Consider the following 22,980-nt stretch of genomic DNA (forward strand, 5'->3'; position numbering starts at 1 on the left):
TGTAGTGTTAAGATGGAATCCATCAGGAATTGAGTAATGTCAACATTCAGTGGACAAAAACCTTGTACCGGAATAATTTCAACAATATAGCATTCTTTTGTACATTTTTCAAGGGCTATAGGTATAAATTATAAATTATCTGTAATAACACCAAAGACTATTTCTCATGGGAGGCCGAGAAAATAAATGTCAAATTTCACAAGAATTGTGAAAACACAAGTAAAATTCTGAACACTTCATTTGTAAGATGTCATTTTGTGAAATTTGACATTTATTTTCTCAGGTTATCATGATAAGTTTTCTTTGGTGTTATCACAGATAACTAATTACATTCTATAGCCCATGAAAAGTGTAAAAAAGAATGTGATATTGTTTAAATTATTCTGGTACAAGGTTTTTGTCCACTGAAAATTAAAACAATTACTCAATTAGGAACAACTGTTTTCCAACCAGGAATAGAAACAGCTCTAAATCTGTCTCCTAACCTATCTTTCATTCATTGGACTCTTTTTGTAAACATTCCTTTACTTCTCAAACTCACTTGAATAACAATTTAGTTTACAAAACAAAGAAAAAAACTTCTGTGTCATATGTGAATGTCTGGTGCTAATCACCATAAAACTTTGCAACCTCTTGCATTGAAATTTTCTAACGAGTAATTTTGTTCATTTGGGGGGCTCTATGAACACTGCACTCCCAGTGTTGCATCCAATTTCCAGACAGATCAAAGTTAGGCTCATTAAACTTAGCTGAGCCTCATTATTTTTTTCAATCCACTTCTTGATTGTGTGGATATCAGATGAAACACTGTGCCTTATTTGATATACTGTAAAATTCCGAAAATAAGCCCCCCCCCCCCACCAAAAAAATATAAGCCCCCCAAAAATCGTAATGCAAAAAACCCTGTTACATCGTCCCTCCGAATATAAGCCCCCCCGGTGGCTAGTACTTGGAATTTGCCCTCGAATACAAAGTAAAACCAAGCAAAAATGGTAAATTTCCCTCCCACTACAAGCTAGCCCAATCAATTTTGAAATGCAAATTTCCCTCTGTACATATTAAAGTCACTCCAAATATAAGCCCCTCAAAAAGGGCCTTTGAAAAATATAAGCCCCGGGGCTTATATTTTTCAGAATTTTATGGTACTTCATGCCTGGTTAAAACTACATTAATTACCAATAAACTTACTGTTATTCACATGGGCTCATGAAAAGTCAACATAATTATTTTATTCAATAACTTTTCAGATGACCAAAGCAGCTGTTTTGTTTACCAGTTAGGTCAAACACATAAAACTGTGAACATTGAAATGTTTTAGGAGTGTTAGTTGTGTGCAATGGCCAACCACAATAAAGCTCAGGACTCGCTGCAGTTTAGTTTTCTCAAACCTGATTGACTTCTTCCTTACAACACTAAAATGTGCAAGAAATATTTCTGATGTTCATAGTTTTTCAAGCTTTAGAGGTTCAAGTAATTATTTACTGTGTACACTATAATAAGACTAACCAGCACCTTCATATAGCAGACAACAATTTTTTAAAAAAAAAAAATGGCCCTACCTTTTGAATCTATTACAAAAATATACTTTTCATACTGGGTAAACGGTTAAATATTACTTTTCTTGCATGAATTTGCTAAGAAAGTGTTGATATGCAGCCATAAATCCATCAGGATCCTCCCAGTGGGGATAGTGCCCAATATCATCTTTAAGTGATGTAAAGGTCCCTTTGACAACTAGTTCCCTGTTGACAAATGTGAAGAAAAAATAGAGAAATGTATTTTTGCACCATGATGTCATTGGGGTAGCAAAAACTTTTACTAGTGTCCCAGTGGAGCTCTTGCAGAAAAAAAGTTCTAAAATGGCTTTCAACTTATAAACAAAATGCTAATTAGTTTTTCGAGAAAGCAGGCCTGAGTAGTTTATAAAGTCATATTCATTTCCACTGCATTAATATACTATTTAATGTATTTACCTAAGGCAGCTAGTAGTGTAAAGAGCTAGAATGATCTCTGAAGGTAAAGTTCATTCACTTATGCTTTGAGGAAAAAAGGTAAACGACCTTGCTAACTTTAGCTTTTCTATGCTAAATGCATGACTTGTATGCATATTTCTTAATTACTAAAATAATATTTCCTCTTCTTTGATATCCACAAGATCCCATCCTAACTCATTACATTGGCTGTGTCAGGTTGCAATTTTGGAGGCAAAACCATGCTACTTAATTTCTTTGGACCTTTTAAAGCCTGTTAATGTCTTTCTTATAGGATGGGTCCCAAGAGACGCTATTCAATTTAGGACGAACAATGCCAGGAAACATAACAATATGCAGTTTCCTTAACCTTCTTGGGGGAATACATTCCTTGAGATTGATGAGAGATGCTGAAACCATTCTAACATACTATTTGCCGTGACTAATGATGTTGCCACCATTCTAAACTGTGAAGATCTTCTTGTACAGTTTTAATTTTTTTTTTTTTTTAAATAAAAATTGGTATAATACCATATAATAGTGCATCATCTGCAAACAAATTTACTGGTCAGTGCTTTGGACTGCAGACTATCAGGCAAGTTAAGTTTGAGTACATCAAGAAACAGGGTTCCCAGAGGAAATAGGGGAGGAATTAGATGTCCCTTCTTTGCAAATAACTCTTTTTGATTTGATACAGCTCTGTAAAAAAGATTCTTTCTAGGAGAGCAGGGAACCAAGGATTCCATAATACTCTAGTTCAGGATTCCTACAGATTTTTGGATCCAAAGTTCAAGACTTTTTCCCAAAACAATACTTTCTTTTTCCAGACTCAAGGTTATCAAATAGGTGATCAACAGAGACCTTTAATATTGAATAAGATTTGACCAAAACGAAAAAAATTCCACTTATAAAGCACTTGCTGTAACTTTAAAAAAATCATTTAAGACTTTTTACCATTTTTTCCAGACATTCACTCTATTTTCCAGACTTTTCCAGGTCTGGAAAATTGCAACTTTTTCAAGAATTCAAGACACTTTACAAACCCTGCTAGTTTCTTAAGAAATTGCTGGTGTTTTATTGAATGCTTTCATGAAGTACAAAACTGTGGCATGTGTACTACTTGGTTTTGTTGTATTGCATTAGCTGTATCATAGTAGATGAGAACTAGTTGAAGCACCATAGATCTCTTTACCCTGAAACCATGATGGTAATCTGTACTACGTCACTTAGCATTCCAAGTATTTCATAGCATGACTATGTACAATATAAATGTTCACAAATCTTGCAAGCAAAGAAGGTCAGCAAAATTGGTCAATAATTTAGGGGATCAGACTTTTCTCCTTTTAAAAGTGCTGCAAACATTGCACAACCTATGAACAGATCTCGTAGAGGTAAAATTAAATTAAGAACATCACTCTAAATGGCTTACCTATATTTGGCCAGTGTTATTGGAGGGTTAATGGGATCAGCAGGGCCATAAATTAAGTGCACTGTAAATGAAGCCAATACAAAGTTATTACATTCTTTGGTTTTAGTAAAGGAAGGCACACGCTTGAAGAATGGAAGTATGTATCAATAGGACTGTGCACTCAGCAGAAGCAGAAAAACGAGAGAAGAGATGACGTTAATTAATACATAATGCACTCAGTGGTGTAATGGTGTTTTAGAGCGGTTTTCATTTGAGTGTCGAAAAGTAATTGGTTTTGGACTTTCTACACGATGCGATTGGCTTAAAAGATTCGCGCCACCTTTTCATCCAATCAGAAGTAAAACCAAAGCCAATTGTGACGCGCTCGCATGCATTTTCCCGCGCTTTGCGTCAGCCACATGTAATTACTTCGAGTTTTGATTGGTTCAATGTATTGTCTGTGTCCTATGTGATTGGCCAGAGTAATTACTTTGGTTTTGGTTTTACGACACTCAAACGAAAACCACTCTAAAGCAATTGGATTGCTTCACTATCTCATAATATCAAGCGAAACTCACACCCTAGCAAGGGGATAATGCATGATCCTGGAAACTAAAAATGTAGCTGACAAGAACTCAGTATTTTTGCTCACATCTTTGTGATGAGTAAGAACTATTGCAATTTATAAAAATCCCAGCATTAGTGTTTCTGATGATAGACGACTGCAAAGTATTCAGAACAGCACTTTTCAATTTCAGTTGTGGCTGATTATAATTATTCTTTTATTGCTTAATGCATACACCTGCCAACTCCCACGCCTTAGGCGTGAGTCTCACGCCTGTGGGTTGAAAACTTCGATCTCACGCCTGATTGAAAAATGTGTGTTGTTGCCCTCTTGCTTGACACAATTTCCAAAAATATGTTCACTCAGACCCATGTAAGGAACGAAAACCATGTGTAAAATGAATAAATGACAATACCTTCCTCACGATCTCTGATTTTTGAAGTGAAAAGCAAGTGAAAACTTCGCCTTCGGCAGACTTCGGACGTCTTCGGAAGACTTCGGACTTCTTCGGAAATGATCGTGTCATCTTCAAAAATCTCAGCACTCCAAGGATAAAAATCTCACGCTTATATCTCAGAAAAAGTTGGCAGGTATAAATGCATAATGTTTGCAACTGCAGTTTAAGAAGTGTCACAAAGAAACGACAAAACGAAACCACGAGTCAAACATTTTGTCCATGATTTGACTTCATAAGAAGAGAACATTAAATGTGAACTCAGGATTTCCTGGCAAGATGAATTTATAATGATTATAATGTCAATCATGTATGTTCAACTCCAAGGGACTGACGCACTAGACTATCAGTGAAAAATGGTAGAGGAGGCATTAGCTACATGTACATGTACCAACTTATTGTTCTGAAACATGAACAAGAAATAGAGCATTAACAATATTATTTGCCTCATGGGAGAGACATTATGGCCATTTTACCTACAGGCTCATATCTTACAAAATGTAAAATTTAACAGAACATGCTGAAATAACACATTGTGTAATTTAGTGCCGGTTGTATGAGGTAGCTTATGCTATATAACATATTAAAGCCAGCTTTGGAGACCTGTTAGATTTATATTGAAGCTAGAAGTACTAATAGTGTATACTAAATAATAAGTAATGGACATTGATCATGAACAGCACTAAGAATGTACGTCAAGCAGCTTTCAGTGTCCAAGTTTGTACGTCACCTAAGCTGCTTCCTTTTTCAACGGTTTTTATTTTATTTACGCATTTTCTTAGCTGTTCCTTACCTGGTACTGAAGTTGTTTGCATAACCCCTACCCATCTACCTCTGTTTTCACGCCGCTGACTCATGTACTGCAAAATACTTAAACACAGTGCCACATTTCAGTACCTTTTATAGTGTCTCACATCACAATATGCTTGAATTAAATGTCAGGAATAACAGTGCTCAGAAATGGGCACGTCAGGTAAAATTTGTACTTAAGAAGCTGATTCACAGCTGTCAAAAAAACCAAAAACTTACTTCATGAAACAATTAATATTATTTATAGGTTTACTACACCTCTAGGTGTATATGTATTCTCTATTGAATGCAAAATGGTACCATTAAGCATTACAGTGACTAACAGCTGGTCATTGTCAATGCTTGATGATATTAAACCACACAGATCAAATACAAAGACTAACATTCTTGAGATGACAAATTTTGCTTTTATAATCATAGAAATTAACAAGAAATATAGTCAGTATGTTATCTGACCAAAATGGTCATCTGGTTTGAAAAATCCATGGCCTCTACATTTTCCTGCCAAAGAAAACCCAAAGGTGAAAAGAAAATATTAAATTAAGTCCAATCGGCAGCTCAGTTTCTGTACCCCAAAATAGTACGTAGTAGTGGGAATTTAAATTTTGTGTTTGCTCTATCAAAAGCATGGATGGGTCTGTTCATCACATCATTTCCTTATAAAAATAATCTTCAGAAAGAAGTACATTTGTATAACCTTGGTGCAACAAGATAGCCATCTTTATGTCTTGCAATTGTCCAAAAGTCCTGTAGTTCTTCCCTTGAAGGTCTTGTTTGGGGACCAAATACTGACGCAAGACTTCAAAAACACAAAACATCAAATGAATAATATTAAAGGTTATTCTGTCAGTAATCTGGAGGGAAGTGAAGGTAGCAAACTGAATCAATCAAGATCAGCATAGCACAGTAAATAATACTTAATGAACGTGTAAAAGAGAGTTTAAATCACTATAATTTATGATATCTACATGACTGGTTACATGGATAAATGCAGATGACGTATTTTGTTACCTTCGTGCAAATAATGGATAGCTTGCCAGCCTTACAAGTAGTGGACCTATCCAAGAATTTGCTGACAACTGTAACAAGAGAGGATAAAGTAAACATAACTTAAGAATAACCTAAGGAAGCTATACATAAATTTACAGTGTAGAAACTTGGTAACTTGAATGAAAATCAGATTCAGGTCACAGGGATTCAAGTTATTGGAGTTGATCAAATATTCAATTAGCTATATTTAAGATAACAATAGTTTCATAGTGTTTGTTATTAGTATGTAAAGTGTAACACAATTATACATCCTTATAATAGTACAGGGAAATAACTGTTAATTATATGATCTGTTCAGTACATTTCTTATATCAAAACCAAATCACTGCAGCAGTATTAGTTTTAGTGTTTTACTGATTACACAACAAGAGCAAATGGGATGGCATCTGTGGTGAGTTGGATTTGAGTTATAACAAAGTAAATTTTGGTGGGAACAAGATTTAGTTGAGTTAGCAGAAAGCCTGGAATTCAAGTTATCTGAGTTTGAGTAAACAGAAAAGGATGGAAAAGTGGGTTCAAATCCAAGGGAAAATGGATTGAGTTCGGGTTAGCAGAGAGTATGAAGAGAACAAGTTATCAGGTTCTACTGTATCTTCACATACATGTACATTACATGTTACATCCTGATGTTACATGCAAGTACAATCAAATATACAGGCAACTTTATAAAGAATTCAAATACTCAATTATTATCAAAAATAATTTGTCTATCAGCCAGTATGACATTAGAAACATATATCCACTAGCATAATATATAACAGTGAGTCATACATTGATAATAACATTATAGTGCATTCTTTGAATTAGCAGAATGTTTACCTTTTGAATGACCATAGGAAAGTTTGTCTCTGGAAAAATCCCTGAAGTTACATTAGATAATGAAAGTGTTAGCTCAGATTAATATTTTATTAATTTAAAAGTAAAAGTCTGGATAATGCATGTATTTCCATAGACCAGCAAGACCTGGGGTGCCCGTCAGTGCCGGACCGTGCCTTGGATAGGTCACCAGCCCTCAGTTCCTTCTCTGACTCTTAGCATGACAAAACTTAAAACTGAAAATCACCAAGTTAACAAAAAAAGGAAATTAAAACATGAGAAGATATAGAATATTGATCATTGATCAGAATGGGATCACTAAAGTCAAAGAACGGCCACACACATCCTCAATGACTTTGATGTTATCTACAGCAGTAAATGCTTTTTGAAGCAGTAATCTTGTATTTATGAACTCTTTCCTTTCTGATCTATTTTCCATGCTAAGTAATACACTAAAAATACCAGCTGTCTAACCTTGTTGAAACAATGATTACCTCCATTAGTTAAACACAATGATTCTATTTGCAGTTCATTTTCTGCTGTGTCCTGCATTTTTGCCTTTCTTTCCTCATATCTGCAAATGGATGAACTTCCATGAGCCGGGAAAACAATTAAAAACGTCTGCAAGTTACCAGGGTTGTCAAACATTTAAAAGGACATCTTGCGAAGTTGTGGAGATGAAGGGGATGGGCACACTTGGTATTGACAGAGCCACAGATCTTAAGAATTTTATTATGGCAAAGAACTCCTCTTAGGAAAGAACTCCTCTTAGCCCTCTATTATAAATTTATCTCATACAGGGCTTTCAAGCACACAACGTGTAGCAGGGTTCGTACTATAGCTACCTCTAGATTATGAAATTCCAGGAGATTTCCAGGAGTTTTCCAGGGTATAAACAAAAAAATCCAGGACCCCAAAGTTGTAAATTTCACTAAACAAGTTACTTACAAAAAAAAAAAACAGTCCAAAAAAGTATTTTTTTAATCCTAAGATTCATAGATAAATTCAAGGAGTTTTCCAGGAGTTGATGCCAAAATTGAATTTTAAAGGAGTTTTCCAGGGCCCTGGAAAAAAATTTCAAAACTCCAGGAGTTTTCCAGAAATTTCTGTAGTAGTGCAAACCATGGCATAGGCTACTTTGCACAGAGAAGTCGGCTACTTTTTTCTAGAAAGAAATAATGTCATAAATAAAAAAGATCATAAAATCTGAATTAACTGGTTTTATGCTTTAGTCATGTGAACGCTATATTTCAAGTTTATAGATTTATGCAGAATTTGTTTACGAGCAAAGTTAACGTAATTTAGTTTTCATCATTCGTTCATGGGTTGTAGGAATTGATTGTGTCACCGATAAATCAAACCTTAAATGAAAGCTACATATTTTTGAATGAAAAACACACTCTTTTGTCCTCAATTTTGTACTCAGAACACTGAAAATCACATTCTAGGGCTCTGAAATTTCAAAATACTCTGGAGAAGTACGCCCCCAGACACTCCTTGAACATTGATACAGTTGGATACTCTTTTCAAACCTGCTAGCTACTTCAATTTTTATTGAAACCCCTGCTAATAGTTAGGGGAGGCTGTGCAGATGAGGCATGGCAAAAAGGAATACCCAACATACCTATACAGCACAATGCTGACCGGTAGTTAATCAAGAATAACTGCTCTACATGTTACATTAAAATAATATTTGTACATTTTTTATTTCACCTCTCATGAATATAAACCTTTCCACCACCCAATTCTACAATCTATGGACACTAAGAGTGGTCACTAACAGAGATTGTAACATATCCTTAGTGGCTCTTTTATGTCCCACAAGAGTCAGATTGAGACAGAGCTGAACATTTTTCTTCCCTGACCAAGGAGATTAAATTGAGAGCATTGAACAATATAATTCAAAGAACATCCCAGAAATTACCTTGCCAACATTTCAAGAGCAACTGTGTCACCCAGGTCATGCGCTAAAATATGAACCTTATGTATTCCAAGATACCGCACAAATTCTTCCTGCAATGTGGCTTGTTCCATTACTGTGTAATCTCTGCCACGCTGGATAACATAGAATGCACAACAATAGACTGTGTGAATTTCAACGAAATTGCAACCAAGTGAGATATTATAATTATATATTCACGAAATATATATATTTAGTCAAATCCAGCTGGTGGTCTATTATCAATGCTGCATTCTGACTGGTTGAGCTACTACTAGGCTATATGTTATAGCCTACTAGTAGCGAAAAGCGCCGGCTTTTTGGCAGCAAACGAGGATTAAAGTCTAGCTTTAACTAGCTAAAATATTCTTGACGAACTGGTTGGATTTGACTAAAACAATTATTCCTCTCACCCTCATGGCCTCTGAGTCAATAGCCCATTTGGCCTCGGCCTCATGGGCTATTGACTCAGAGCTTATTAGGGCTCATTCATTCAGTTAATGAGATTCATGCTGTTCCGTTATGGTAGACACCACGAATTAAAGTGTCGCCTAGATCCCTTATCCTCTCTTAAATGCAAGCAATTCTGTCTATATGACATCATAATAATTTTAAGTATAGGTAATAGCATGATTTGTAGTGATGTTTGGTATATTAAATGCCACGAGTGATATTTTAAATTGCTACATGTAATTTCACGAGCCGTTAGGCAAATAAAATTTGAGACAATTTTGAAATATCACGAGTGGTATTTATGCCAAATGTCACATACAAATCATGCTATTATTTGTTTATACTACTACCCACAAAAGGTTTGTAATTTTCACATGTAGGTATTTCAAATTAAGCTGAAATACCACTGCTCTAAGCCAATCAAATTGCAGTAATTTCTCATGTAGTAGTATAATAATGATTATTCATTCAAAAGATCTCTCCATTTCTGATTGGCTAAAATCCGTGCTCCATCCCATGCATAATTCATAATTACCAGCTACTGTGAACTGCTGACATCAATCATGCAGCAAAATTGCCAGATTATTGAATGGTTTACCAAGAAGACCTGGAGATGAGGTTGAGTTAATTTGGTAGTGAATACAAAATGGCGGAACATTTCACTTGTTTCATGAGGAAGAACTGTTGGTTAAAAACATAGCAAGAACAGCCAGAAGACAACTCGCTGGAGGACATCTGCTGTTTGGAGAATATTTGCAGAACTGAACAACCCTTTATCTCCTAAACTTGCCAATAAACATGCACTATCGAAGATGAACTTAACATCGATGGAGGTAAGCATGTTTTAGCTTTTTTTTTAAACTAGGAATTATTTTGAATGAATAATATAACAGTTGTTGAATTCAGCTTTCGTATCATCTGAAGAATTATGGAGATCTTGGAGGGTGTTACCCTGTTACACCCTGCTTGATTTCCATAATTCTTCAATTATGAACACTACGCTGAAATAATTGTGTCTAATATGAAGAACCTATTAAAGTTCCAAGTTTTCTTGCACTTTAAGACATGGCCGATGAGAGCAACGAACAGTGGGGCCTGAAAACAGGCTAGGAACGATACAAAAATAAAACTTTCAAATGCTAGAGGGGACAGAAGGTGGAGGTGAGACCAGATAAGTTTAATACCCCTATACGGCATAACACATGGCTATTTATATGTTACAGGTCAAAATTAAATTTGGCAAGCTGTAGCTAGGACGGACTAGCCCAAAAGTCATTATAACTATAGTCCCCCAAAAAAGTTTTTTGGGGATGAGCAGGATTAATATTACAGTTCTCATAAAAATTGGTAATCTGTTATTTGAATTCCCAAAAAAACTTCAGTTGGGCTAGTTAAGAACAGAATTCACTAGCCCATCAGCAATATATCCACTAGCCCCAAGCTATTAGACACTACTTTCTTTGCTTGCTGAAATTTTAACCTAGCTTGATTCTCAGGTTCCTTTGTCTCCCAGCCATAATTTCCATGAATTAGGGCTAGGAGACAAAGGAAATTAAGACTCATAATAGGTTAAAAAATTTTAGCCTGAATTCAATTTTGAACTGAAACAGCAGCTATACCCACCGGTTTATCACTAAACCCTAAGCCCAGCATATCGGCTGCAATGACTCGTCCAAAATTTCTCTTCAGTGGTTCCCAAACCTGGATTTAAATTAAAATTATACACTACACAGTTATTATGAAATGGGCTCATTTACAGGAACGTACCTATTGTCATGCTTCCAAGAAGTTAACCAGTAACCTCAAAGTGCCATTCAGCATAACTCTTTCAGATATATACAAATATTGAAAAGGCATGACCTAACTCCTAATTTAAATTCATTTTGTTTCACTAAAATCATTGCTTATGTTACTTCAGCATCCTGCATCATTGCTGATGTACAAAAATCTTCAAAGACCTAAAATTCATGACATTGACTAGATATCTTGTTTCCACAATTTTAACTCTTCAATAATTCCAATTTCAAGCAAAGAGAGCAATAACATATTGCTATATAGCTGGAAATTTCTTCCCAGCAGCGGGCACTCTCATTGGTTATCTCGAGGTCACATGACATCTAACAATGAAACTGTTTCTCACCAAAATCTCTGTGCAGGCAACATTGCAAAATTTATGATGTCAGAGGGTAACAGTGCACTGTTACCTGCGAATGTTGACCAACAACTGCCATATTACAGCAAGATTTAATGAATTCCAGCAACAAAATTTCCAGCTATGAAACAAATCACTTCAAGATTGGCCCTTTGGGAAACATTGAGACTCTCGGCAAACAAATTACTGTTTCCCTTGGGACCAGTCATTAATAATATAAATCAATATCATGCAAACTTATAATTCCAAATGTATTTTTAGAGCAAATAAACAGAAGCATTCTCAAGTAAATCCCTGTCGGGCACAGCTTGGCATGCTCACATGCCTGATGGGCAAGGCAAAGCTTATCCTTTTAGCAAGCAAAGCTTATCCTTTTAGCAAGCAAAATTTTAAGAGAGAGGAAATGAACTCAACCTCAAATTACCCAATGATGTATTGGCAGATTTTACCACTTGTTTGCCCCCAGAAATAACACATTACATCGCTTTTGTCTCAATCAATCCTAAAGTGCTCACAAAGATGGCGGGTATCAAGAATATTATAAGGTCTATTCCAAGCATGTCCTATTCCCCCCCCCCCCCCCCCCCCACCCTTCCAACAAGGTATCTGGAAGGCATTTGTCATGTTTCTTTGGAAGGTTATAATAGCCAGCAACCCAGGATAATGTGCCGGTCAATTCAAAAACCGCCCATGCCACCTCCCCCTACCCCCCTCCCAGCATTTGACTTGTATGAAAAATTTTGTTCCAATTCCCCAGTGTGTTGGCAGTTTATATATTTGCAGATGGTCAAATGCCCCACCGGCTAGTGCTTCAAAAAGAATCAAATCCCCCACCCACCTGCGACTATTCAAAAATTTTCCCATGTATCAATTCATTTTATTCATATGTAAAAGGGTTTATCAGTAAGCTTTTATTTACATACAGTCAAAAAATATTGATTAGATATTTAAACAGCAAACAAAATCTTTAAGGCCTGAGAAGGGTATCTGTTGCTACTTCATGAAATTCTATCATACAATCGATACAGTTATCGGAGTTTACTGGATTTCTAGAATCATTTTATGAATCTCTCTTGTGCTCTAATGTGTTGCTTCCGTGGCAACACTTTGAAATGAGTCACACTGGAATTCAGCCGTCTGATAATATAGTTTGACCACAATGCACGATGGGAAGATGGCAATATCCTCCTTTAAAATTGTTCATTCCACAAAGCCGACATTTACTGGGCTTTTTCAAAGGCTCTCAAATGCTCCAACAAAACAGTGAATATAGGAGCAATGACCTTCAAGAAAAAATTAAAAAATCCTTTTGCTTGCAATGCTGATCAGCATTTTGAAAATGAAAGTCAAATGCCTGACTGGGCGGGCCTCATTTTGGAGCAAATTCCCTGCTGTACAGAAAAAGACCCCAGTCAAATATCAGGGGGGGGGGGGGGGGGGGGGGGGCGGGGATTAGGAATTGACTGGTTCATAAAGACAGAGAGGACCGCCCACCTTTGACCAGTCATAGTTACTGGTAGGAAATCCATGAATACAAAGAACAACGCTTTCTTCATCCTGTTTGTAACCTCTAAAATCTGAAAGCAAATTTATACTCAGCATCAAAAACCTGGCGACTAAGACATGAGCTGTTGAAGTGTAACCTAAAAGGCCATATCTGCTTTTATTGATTGCTGGTTTGCATGTGATGTCACGGCAGCCATGTTGGTGGTCAAAAACAAAAGCCTTTCTCTCCTCTGGGAACTAAACTGTATTTTCATGTAAATTCTTCGAGAAAAAATTCGGTTTTATTGACCCCTAACATGGCCGCCTTGTCACGTGGTTGTAAACCAAGAATTGCATGCAATGCATAACAAATTATTCAAACAAAGAAGGTTTTGTGATCGATGTTGGCAAGCTTCTGTAATTGATGTTCTGAAATACACCTCGTTTTGCTCACTGTTATCAACAAAAATGGGGTTCCTAAATCTCTTTAGATTAAAAATTCAAAACTCATATGCAAATCAATCGATTTCGCGCCAATAAAAGCTTATTCATTTGCTCACCTTGGTAAAATATGGCGTTGCCTCTGTAATTAAAATATTGCCCCATATTTTTCCATTCCTGTAGCCTTTGAGAGAAACGAGGGGCTGGTAAATTAATGAATGTGGCTACTGCCACTACGGTGACAGCACAAAAGATTTGAAAATTAGAAACCGCCATGTTGCATGCAATGGTGTTGAAATGAAGGGAGACATGCCCCGTCCCCTCCCATCACAGAATGTTCTTCTTCAACTTAGCAACCGCGTCCTTGACGGAAGGTCAGTAAAATGTCTGCCACAAGCAGGTCTGTGAAGAAACCCCCGAATGTAAGCTTTGTTTTATTGTGGTACCCAGTTTGATCAGCTCTTTATTTTAATTCTACGTTTTTATAGTTTCTTAAATTTTATTTCGAGCAGATTTTGGACAAGAAAGTTCCTAAAAATCCAAAGTATGAACATGTCGCTGCAACGGTCGACACTGGTACGCGTCTGTAGATTGAATGTCAAATCAGATATAGTTGTGATTTTTGTTCTCACCCAGACTTGGTGCCCGAATTTTAAGTTAATCTTGTCTTTGTGTGATTTTCTTCAGGTGCCAGCGTTTCCAGATATACTCAGAAAATCGAAGAAATGCGAAAAAGTTAGTCACTAATCTTGCCCCATCAGTGGTTATCTTGCTGCTGCGTTGCTAATCAAACGACTTCATTGTCTGTCTGTTATCACGTTTGCGTTTAATTCTTAGTTGCCTGGTACCCATCTATAACAGGTGCATAAATGCATCTTTTAACCTCGATGAATTATGTGCCAAAATTTGTTCAGCCAAAAATAAGTGACTTGTCACCACATGACAGACATGTCTTCGTCCAGAAAAGAAATTAAAATATCCATCCGAGCCCATGAAAGCGCCAAATCGGATGATGTTGGAACATAAATTTGATAAAGTCCTGTATTTCAGTCATGTGCTGATTACTTAACCATGCGATCAACAGACTCGGTGTTCAATCTAGAAATTAGTCAGAGTGGGTCATATGTCCCACACGGCATTTGAAATTGGGTCATTTCCAAAATGGTCTGGGTCAAACTATGATAATTATCGAAACTGACATCATCCAAACTATCACTACATTATAGCTTTTCTGCTTTTCAAGTTTTTGATTCCTTTATAGAAGACAGTCAATTAACATCAACTTGGACAGTGGCAGTGCAAGTGGTACAGCTGTTTGAATTGACTTTGTTATAACTGCAAAGCTGAAACATTATTTAAAACAATGACTCACCTTTTCTGAATAAAAGGTGAAAAAAAAATGCTGAAACAACTCAACTGCCATTTTCTTTTGTGTAAAAAAAAATGAACTTAGCTTTTGTTGTCATTTTGTAATAAAACAAAAACAAAAGAACAAAGAAACGAAGGTTGAATCTATCCGCAAAGCAATGTAAGTAGAATGTACGCTCCAGGGCCACTCCAGTCTTCTTTGGAATTACATAGAACACCTGACACAAAAACTATTCGTAAGCGCTTAGTCTAAAATGAAAGTCATTTCGTGCCCTCATTTCCGGGCAGTAAGCACACCTATTTTTTTAAAATTTACCTTTATTATTATTTCTTGCTGCTTTGAAGTACTTATATATGAGGTAACTTTTTTTGCGTCAGTTTGACTCCACGTTAATTTTATTTTGCATCAGAACAAAGCTTGTAAGAGGCAAAGTACTTTGAACAGGCCTTATTTTATTCAAGGAGTTCTTATTAGACTGGTGGAAATGATAGAAAAGAAACATTAATTAAAACGTAGTATTAATTTTCAGTGATGTCTTGGTGTGGTGCATGAAAGGATTTGACGACCTGTAGACCATAATAACAAGCCAGGTTTTAATTTGTTTCAGAATACTTTATAATTTATATTCATTGATATGGGACCCGGTCCTCAAATTTTCTTCTATAAAGTGAGTAGGACAAGGATTGGCAAGACCAAGCTAATGATGAATTGATTAATAATGATACATTTATATTGTGTCATTCAACCTACCAGATTATAAATACAAGAAAGATGAAATCTTCAAGAGAATGAAGGTTACAACATTGGTCCAGTTGGTATGTACATTTTGTCAATTACCTGTAATTTGTTATCAGATGGAAAAAGCTGTTCCAGGTTCCAAGATAGTTATGTGTAGTTGCGCAGTAAAAGTGTTGTGAAAAATGCAAGGAGACTGGGGAGAGGGATCACACTTGTCGTATTTTTGCTTGGCTTGTTTTATTTTTGCAACTTCACCACTATCTAAGAGCCTGGCATATGCTGTTTTCAGTCAGACTAAATTAGTGGTTTCTTAATTACTACATCATTCAAACAAACAAGAAACCTTTCCTTATGGGCTACTTTTAAGCACAAGCATCAGCACTGTTCTTTACAATCAGATTCTTTGCATCACATCAAACTTACACTCCAGAGTTCCAAGGTCCTGATATTATGCAGTGGTATGATCTTGCACAGAAGATCTTACTCTAATCAACTCAAATCATTTTTATTGCGTTGCCCATGAGGGCTATGCCCAATTAAAAAATGAGTCACGTCTATGTCAAAAAAAGACAAGATGGCAGATGGGGCTCACAGGAGGCTCTGCGTGTCTCATGGGCCCCTTCAATAAGGCCAATTTTTTGCAGGGAGGGGACGGTTCATTTTAGGTCTTCTAGCAGACAGGTTGGAAGTCGTTTTGGAATGAACACAAACTTGTTGCGTGGAGTTATCATCCCTCTATATTTACACAGAATGATTGTCTAAATACAGTGTTCAGTGATGTAGTTAGCCTGCGCGGGAGCTGCAGAAACAAACGACCCTCCGACAATACCCATTGGAAAAACTTCAACTTAATTTGTAGTTCTCTCTCTGCATGTAAAAAGTCTTTCCTTACAAGAAAGGAAATCTTTATGCAAGTAGATCGCTCCATCAAATAGAAACATATATGTATATTCACTTGCCTTGGATTGTTAGAAGGGCTTTAAATGCAAAATCCGACAGAAATAAAACTGAAACTTAATTTTGCCTTGCGAGTTTTCAGGAACAGAATATTACTGTTAGATTTTCATAACGGTAGAAGTCACTCTACAGCCCCGGCTCAAGAAATTAATGCGCAGTGGGCCACCCAATGAGCCCTCACCATTGGGGTCTTGAACATTCCATTAAATATTCTCATGATAATTATTCAAAAAATGCATAATATGGAAAAACAACACTTAAAATGTTATTTTAATGCTATTTTGCATTTATTGGAAACATCGATGATCATGTGGTCTCTGAATTATCTAAAAGGCGTGGTTGAAATGCCAAACTTTTCATGAGCCGAACCTAATTTGAATTAAGGCCGACCCAAATTATTTAGATTGGCTGAATTGATTCAGATGCTGATCTTAATTCCACGGGAACAAGATTCAAAAGGAGAGAAATGCTCATTTCGATCAAACTCCTTGCAAAATACGTTATAATAATTGCCCCCACAGGGATTTCACCCAAAAGGTGAAATTCCAAGGAGGCATCCTAGGGCGTTAACTGTAGGGAGTTTTACTGACTACAGGCTAAGTTCACCTGAAGGATCGAGTTAGCTGTGGGATATCAGGTTCGGGCAGTTCAGGCTCTTTATCCTTGGCCGGAAGCTCATCTAGAAGAAGGAACTTCGAACCCAAACCAGGCTTAGAAAATTGGCCTGATACACCACATGAAATGTCAGGTACAATATCACCATTGGCACCTGGAACGTGAGAATTACCTTGCGAATGGCAGGTAAATTGGAAGAATTGTCATATGGGATAAGCAGGTACCACTGGAACATCTTAGGTCTCTGTGAGGTACTATTGAAAAAAATTTGACGAGGCATTCACTGAGGATGGTCATAAATTATACTTCAGTGGCAAGGAGGACAAACACAACCAAGGCATTGGATTTCTTGTTCACAAGGACATTGTGAACACTGTCATGGGCTGCCGTCCAGTCTCAAGCAGGCTTATCACCATCTGCCTGAGGGCAAGTCCAGTTAACATCACAATTATACCGGTCTACCCCCCACACTAGGAATATGATGATGATGCAGTTGAGGACTTCTATGACCATCTGCTTGAAGTCTTGGACCAGTTCCCTAAGAGAGATATTCTTGTTGTGTTAGGCAATTGGAATGCTAAAGTAGCAGAGGATGCGTTCAAGAACTGGACAGGCACTTGTGGATGCTACTGCAACCCAGAGACAAATGAGAGACGTCTAAGGCTTCTGGAGTTTACTTGCTACAACGATCTTGTGCTGGCGAATACACTTGGCAAACACTTGGTATCCAGAAGATGGACATTGCAGAGCCCAAATGGAGGATACCATAACCAGATTGATTATATCATGGTTAGGAGGTGCTTCATGACCAGCGTAAACACCACAAAGACAAGAAGCTTCCAAGGAGCTGACATAGGAAGCGACCATGATTTAGTGATGTTGTCTTTTCGGCTACATTTAAAGAGATGCTGTGATAAGTGCCTTCAGAAAATCTGCAATAAGATATGGCAGGCAGGAGAGTGGCCCATACCAATTACCCAGTCTTATATCATCACCCTTCCCAAGAAACGTAACCTTCAACAGTGCAAGAACTACCACACGATCAGCCTAGTATGCCACCCAAGTAAAGTCCTGCTGAAGGTGCTGTTAAATAGGCTGAAGCGTCGGGCAGAATCAATCATCGCAGAAGAACAGGCAGGTTTCCAAGCAGGTCGCAGTACGACTCAACAGATCTTCAATTTTAGGATACTGTGCGAGAAGTACCTCCAACATCAACAAGTCCTCTATCACACCTTTATTGATTTTAAAAAGTCGTTTAACAGGGTATGGCATAAAGCCCTTTGGTCTATTATGAGGCTTTATAAAATTAATGCCAACCTGATCAAAGTCATTGAAAATCTCTACAAAAAGGCCACTACTGCAATCCACCTTAAAGGTGGCATAGGAGACTAGTAGTTCAGAACCACAGTCGAAGTCAGACAAGGTTGTTCTCCTCTCACCGACTCTTTTCAATATCTTTCTGGAGAGAATTATGACTGATGCACTGGAAGGTCACCAAGGAACAGTCAGCATCAGAGGCAGAACAATAACCAACTTACCTTTTTTCTGATAACATTGGTGGCCTGGCAGGAAACGAGGAGGAACTAGCCTTCCTGGGGATCGCCTGGATAAGACTTCTGCAGCCTTTGGCATGGAAATTAGTGCAGAGAAGACCAAACTGATGACCAATAACGCAAATGGTATCAGCATAGACATCAAAATCAACGGTGAAAAATTGGATGAGGTTGGAAGCTGCAAGTATCTGGGCGCAGTTGTCACAGATCAGGAATCCAAACCTGAAGTACTGTCCAGAATTGCTCAGACAACAGCAGCACTAGCGCGACTGAAGACCATCTGAAACAATAAGTATATCTCTCTAAGCTCAAAGATCAGACTAATGCACTCGCTGGCTATCTCAGTACTGTTGTATGCCTGCGAAACCTGGACATTGACAGCAGAGTATCCTGAAGAAATTGCAGGCTACTGAGATGAGATGCTTTAAGAAACTGCTTGGCATGTCATACAGAGACCACATCACCAACGATGCAGTCAGAGACAGAATCAGGTAAGCCATTGGGCGCTATGATGATATCTTAACCACGGTAAAGAAACGCAAGTTAAGGTGGTTTGGGCATGTATCAAGATCAGCAGGGCTTGTCAAGACAATTTTACAAGGATCAGTGCAAGGAGGGAGAAGAAGGGGCCGACAAAAGAAGCGTTGGGAGAATTATATCTCTGAGTGGACAGGGTTGAAGTTTTGCAACACCCCAAGAGAAGCTGAAAACAAAATCAAATGGAGGGAAAGGGTTGCTATGTCCGTGGTGCCCCAACGGTCACCATGACTACGGGATAGGTGTCAAGGTGCAATTGATGCCGAAATTTTTCATGAATTTAATTCAATGTATTAGGTTCAGCTCATGAAAAGTTCAGCGTCTGAACCGTGCCTAAAAGAAATTGTGAATCTTTCCAAAATGCTAACTATTCTATTGATTTTTAGCTTTGGCAATTTATCATAATTTATTAATATTTTTGCATCCTGTCAGGAGGCTGGCTCATATGAAATTATGGATGGGTAGAACCCCGATAACTCAAACTCAGGTTAACTTGAACTCCCCACTAACTCAAACTGAGACCCATTTCCCTTGGATTTCACCCCACTTTTCAGTCCTTTTTACTCGGTTAACTGGAACTCAGATAACTCGAATTCCTCACTAACTCCAACAATGCCAAAAGTAAGAGCTCCAAAACACTGCTGTATGAAAACCGCCATAAGACAGTATCTGAAAACAATGATTCAGAGGTGTGTGACAATGTTTTGCAAATTGGCCATATTTTGTGGCGGGGTTTGGTTAGGGTTTCACCATAAGAGCCCCAAACTGTTGCTCTCACTGACAATAAGCACCACAAGGCCACAGGGGTTTCAATAAGCACCAACGACCAATGAAATGCGTTGGCTACATTGCTCAGAGAAGTCAGCTACTTTTTCCTCCGAAGAAGCAGCTAGTTTGAATAATGTCATAGACAAAAATAGAATTTGTTCACGTGGAAATGTATGTAACTTTGTATAATTATCATTTGTTCATTGCTTGCAGGAGTTAACTGTGTGGCTAATAAATAAAAATTTGACTAAAACTCAAATCTTCTTGAAGGAAAAACTTGCTCTTTTATACTCAGTTTAGCCCCCTAAATGTTCTTTAGGGCTTTACAATTTTGCAATTTTCTGTGGCAGCATGCCCCCAGACACCCCTTGAAAACGTGGACTGTTGATACAGTCAGTTACTCTGTTCAAATCTGCTAGCTACTTCAATTTTTATTGAAACCTTTGAGGCCAGCTGAAAATGATGATGACAGGATTTTGACTATTGGCCATCTTTTGGGTCATAATGGAGTTAAGTAAGAATTTCACCGTAAGATCTCCAAAATGTCACTCTGATGATAAGCACTACCAGAAATTGATGATTTAGAAGAGTGAGACAGTATTTGGAAATTGGCCATCATATGGGTTATTTCCTTTCCCCTAATCAAAATTTCACTGAAATTTACCACTATAACTCGAATTCTGATTCTTGTAACTCTACCCGGATGCTATTGCTCTTCTATCTGCATGTACAACAGGTAAAAACTAACGCTTCAGTAATTAATAGGTTTTAATGGATGCAATGAAGAGATCATGTTTTATCATAAAAATGCATCAATCATGTTGCTGTTTCTTGATGAATTAAGTTCATTGTCCTATATAATGAAGTGCTGAAAAATCAGTAACTATATGACAGTGTGTATCAAATGAATATTATTTAAGATGGCAAATATTTGAATATTCAATCAATCCCGATGACTCAAACCCCCGCTAACGCTAATTTGAACTGTTTTTCATTTCCCGTCAGAGTTTGAGTTACTGGGGTTCTACTGTGTTTTGGTTGTGTTTGGAAATAGAGTCTCCTATAACCCTTCATTTTAATCTCACATGTTTATCATGTTCTTTCATAAAATAAATCATGAATCGTGTAGTGTCAGAAAGTCTCATGATCAGTCAATCCTTAAGCTTGTGGATCATAGAAAAATAGAAAAAAACATATTAGACTGCTAAATACTGTGGTGTATTTATTATTGTTTTTACAAAACAACAACAACAAATTGTTTACTTTCATTTTTGTTAAAGATCCTTCAAGTTGCTGAAGCTGTTAGTTTGGAGCAAGAAAGAATTAGCATGTCAACAGCTGGAGGTTTGTTAATTCTCAAAAAGAACCTCATTTTTCAGTTCTCCATACATAACTTACATCTAAGTTATAACTCATTCAGTCAATAAGTAAAGTATCAGAGTGGATGTACTACTCTCCCCAAATGAGGACTTAACAATGTCTAATAATTTTGTATTTTCCTGAAAGGTAAACTGTGGATATTTATGGGTACTATTCACTCTAAATGTTGACTAGTGTTATTCATTACAGGTAAAGACAAGAATATGAAAATTTCTTCAAAAAATTGCTTTTAATAGGTGAAAGTGTAATGTCAGATGAGACCATCACTACTGCTGAAGATAAAGATGCAGCAGCCGAAGCTGAGGGAGTACCGCCCCTGAATCTGGAGGACGATGAGGCACGGCCAGACTCTACAGCAAGAAATACTGCAAGATCCACTCTTGAAAGGTAATTTGATGCTGATTTGAAATACAATTAGTCACTAGGTCAGCTGTTTCCTGATCTTTTGACACTCTTTGATTACAGCCAGTTTGAATGTATAGGTGCAACCTCATCATATTTTCATGGCATAGACCTATTCGGCTAACTCAATGTTGTACCCAATTCAAATCTCCCGGGGATATGATTCTTTGTGTATTGTTTTTACATTATAATGTGGCATTCACATTTAAATGATATGGAAATTCCTGAAACAAAACGTTTTATTCCCAGAGGGTTTGAATTGGGTACAACATTGAGTTAGCCGAATAGGTCTATTAATTGTCACATTTAAGGCTGTTCAGTTTCTGCATATTGTGTGAAAAGTCCTTGAATTCTGTTAGCTTAAGGTCCTTGAAATGCATGTAGGATTTCTTTATTAGGTCTTTGAAACTCTTTGAAATTCACTACTTTGTTTACAGCAGATAGATTGGACTGTAAAATTAGATTCTTTTGCTGAGGAAAAACTTGGCTCATCTTTGGTGTAAGATTAAGAATCTTTAAAACTCACAGGTAACTTAACAAAGAACTCAACACCATAGAAAAAAATTTCAACAAAGTTGAACAAAAAAAAATGAGAAAGTGATCAGAAAGTGTCATCTATTTTTTTTGTTTTATTTTGACTTTGTGCAATCAATATGCAATTAAATTTTTCTGCCATTGATTTTTTCTTTGAAATCTAATTAGTTGCTAAGGCCCAAGAGCTCTAGCTACTTAATGTAAGAAGCCAGTTCGCATATGAAGAAAATTAACAATGAATTAAAATAAATCCATTGGAAGAGCATGCACATCCTTAAGGAAATATGTTATCTTTCTTTAGTCTAATACATGGAGTAGGAGAAGTTGACATCAGAGATAAGGATGAAAAAGACAGTAGAGATATTTGTCCTGATGGAGAACAGCCACTGGTGCCAGAGGTGGAGTCACTTCCATATTTACTACTGGATGTCAGAGATGAAGATGCATACAAGCAATGTCATATTATAGGGGGTGAGTTTTACCATATCATTTGATTTGGTGATAAGTTTTTTTCCCTCCAGAAGGCTGTGCCTTAAAAACTATTTGTAGGCAGCAGGGTAATAATAGGAGTTGTCCAATGAGGG

General features: G+C 37.1%; 2 protein-coding genes across 3 annotated transcripts in view; one reads left to right on the plus strand and one right to left on the minus strand.

Annotated features, from left to right (window-relative positions):
- Window positions 1-1,204: 1,204 nt before the first annotated feature.
- LOC140922862 (mesoderm-specific transcript protein-like) lies at window positions 1,205-13,862 on the minus strand. The gene is made up of 11 exons (XM_073372896.1): window positions 13,663-13,862; window positions 13,112-13,194; window positions 11,089-11,166; window positions 8,998-9,128; window positions 7,568-7,647; window positions 7,077-7,117; window positions 6,219-6,286; window positions 5,905-6,006; window positions 5,191-5,267; window positions 3,400-3,460; window positions 1,205-1,742 (listed from the first exon to the last, which is right to left on the minus strand). Exons 1-11 carry the CDS (start codon window positions 13,817-13,819, stop codon window positions 1,613-1,615), a joined length of 1,008 nt encoding a protein of 335 aa, XP_073228997.1. The 5' UTR covers window positions 13,820-13,862; the 3' UTR covers window positions 1,205-1,612.
- Window positions 13,863-13,901: 39 nt separating this feature from the next.
- LOC140923116 (centrosomal protein of 41 kDa B-like) overlaps window positions 13,902-22,980 on the plus strand; it is a 16,491-nt gene continuing 7,412 nt past the window's right edge. Inside the window, exons 1-7 of one of the 2 annotated variants that reach the window (XM_073373186.1) lie at window positions 13,902-13,965; window positions 14,056-14,119; window positions 14,231-14,278; window positions 15,666-15,727; window positions 21,361-21,424; window positions 21,697-21,847; window positions 22,698-22,867. In XM_073373186.1, coding sequence (XP_073229287.1) covers window positions 13,927-13,965; window positions 14,056-14,119; window positions 14,231-14,278; window positions 15,666-15,727; window positions 21,361-21,424; window positions 21,697-21,847; window positions 22,698-22,867 — 598 coding nt within the window. In that variant the 5' untranslated portion in view covers window positions 13,902-13,926. The remainder of the gene's footprint in view (window positions 13,966-14,055; window positions 14,120-14,230; window positions 14,279-15,665; window positions 15,728-21,360; window positions 21,425-21,696; window positions 21,848-22,697; window positions 22,868-22,980) is intronic. The other variant, XM_073373187.1, reaches the window with a different exon arrangement.

This window comes from Porites lutea, chromosome 13 (genome assembly GCF_958299795.1).
Source record: "Porites lutea chromosome 13, jaPorLute2.1, whole genome shotgun sequence".
Taxonomy (NCBI): domain Eukaryota; kingdom Metazoa; phylum Cnidaria; class Anthozoa; order Scleractinia; family Poritidae; genus Porites; species Porites lutea.

Excerpts from the sequence above, each read along its gene's own strand:
- LOC140922862 (XM_073372896.1), bottom strand. The coding sequence starts at position 13,819 with ATGGCGGTTTCTAATTTTCAAATCTTTTGTGCTGTCACCGTAGTGGCA. Across the intron at positions 11,167-13,111 it reads GTAACTATGACTGGTCAAAG|GTTTGGGAACCACTGAAGAG; the intron begins GTGGGCGGTCCT and ends ATTTAAATCCAG. Across the intron at positions 6,007-6,218 it reads TATCCATTATTTGCACGAAG|TCTTGCGTCAGTATTTGGTC; the intron begins GTAACAAAATAC and ends GTGTTTTTGAAG.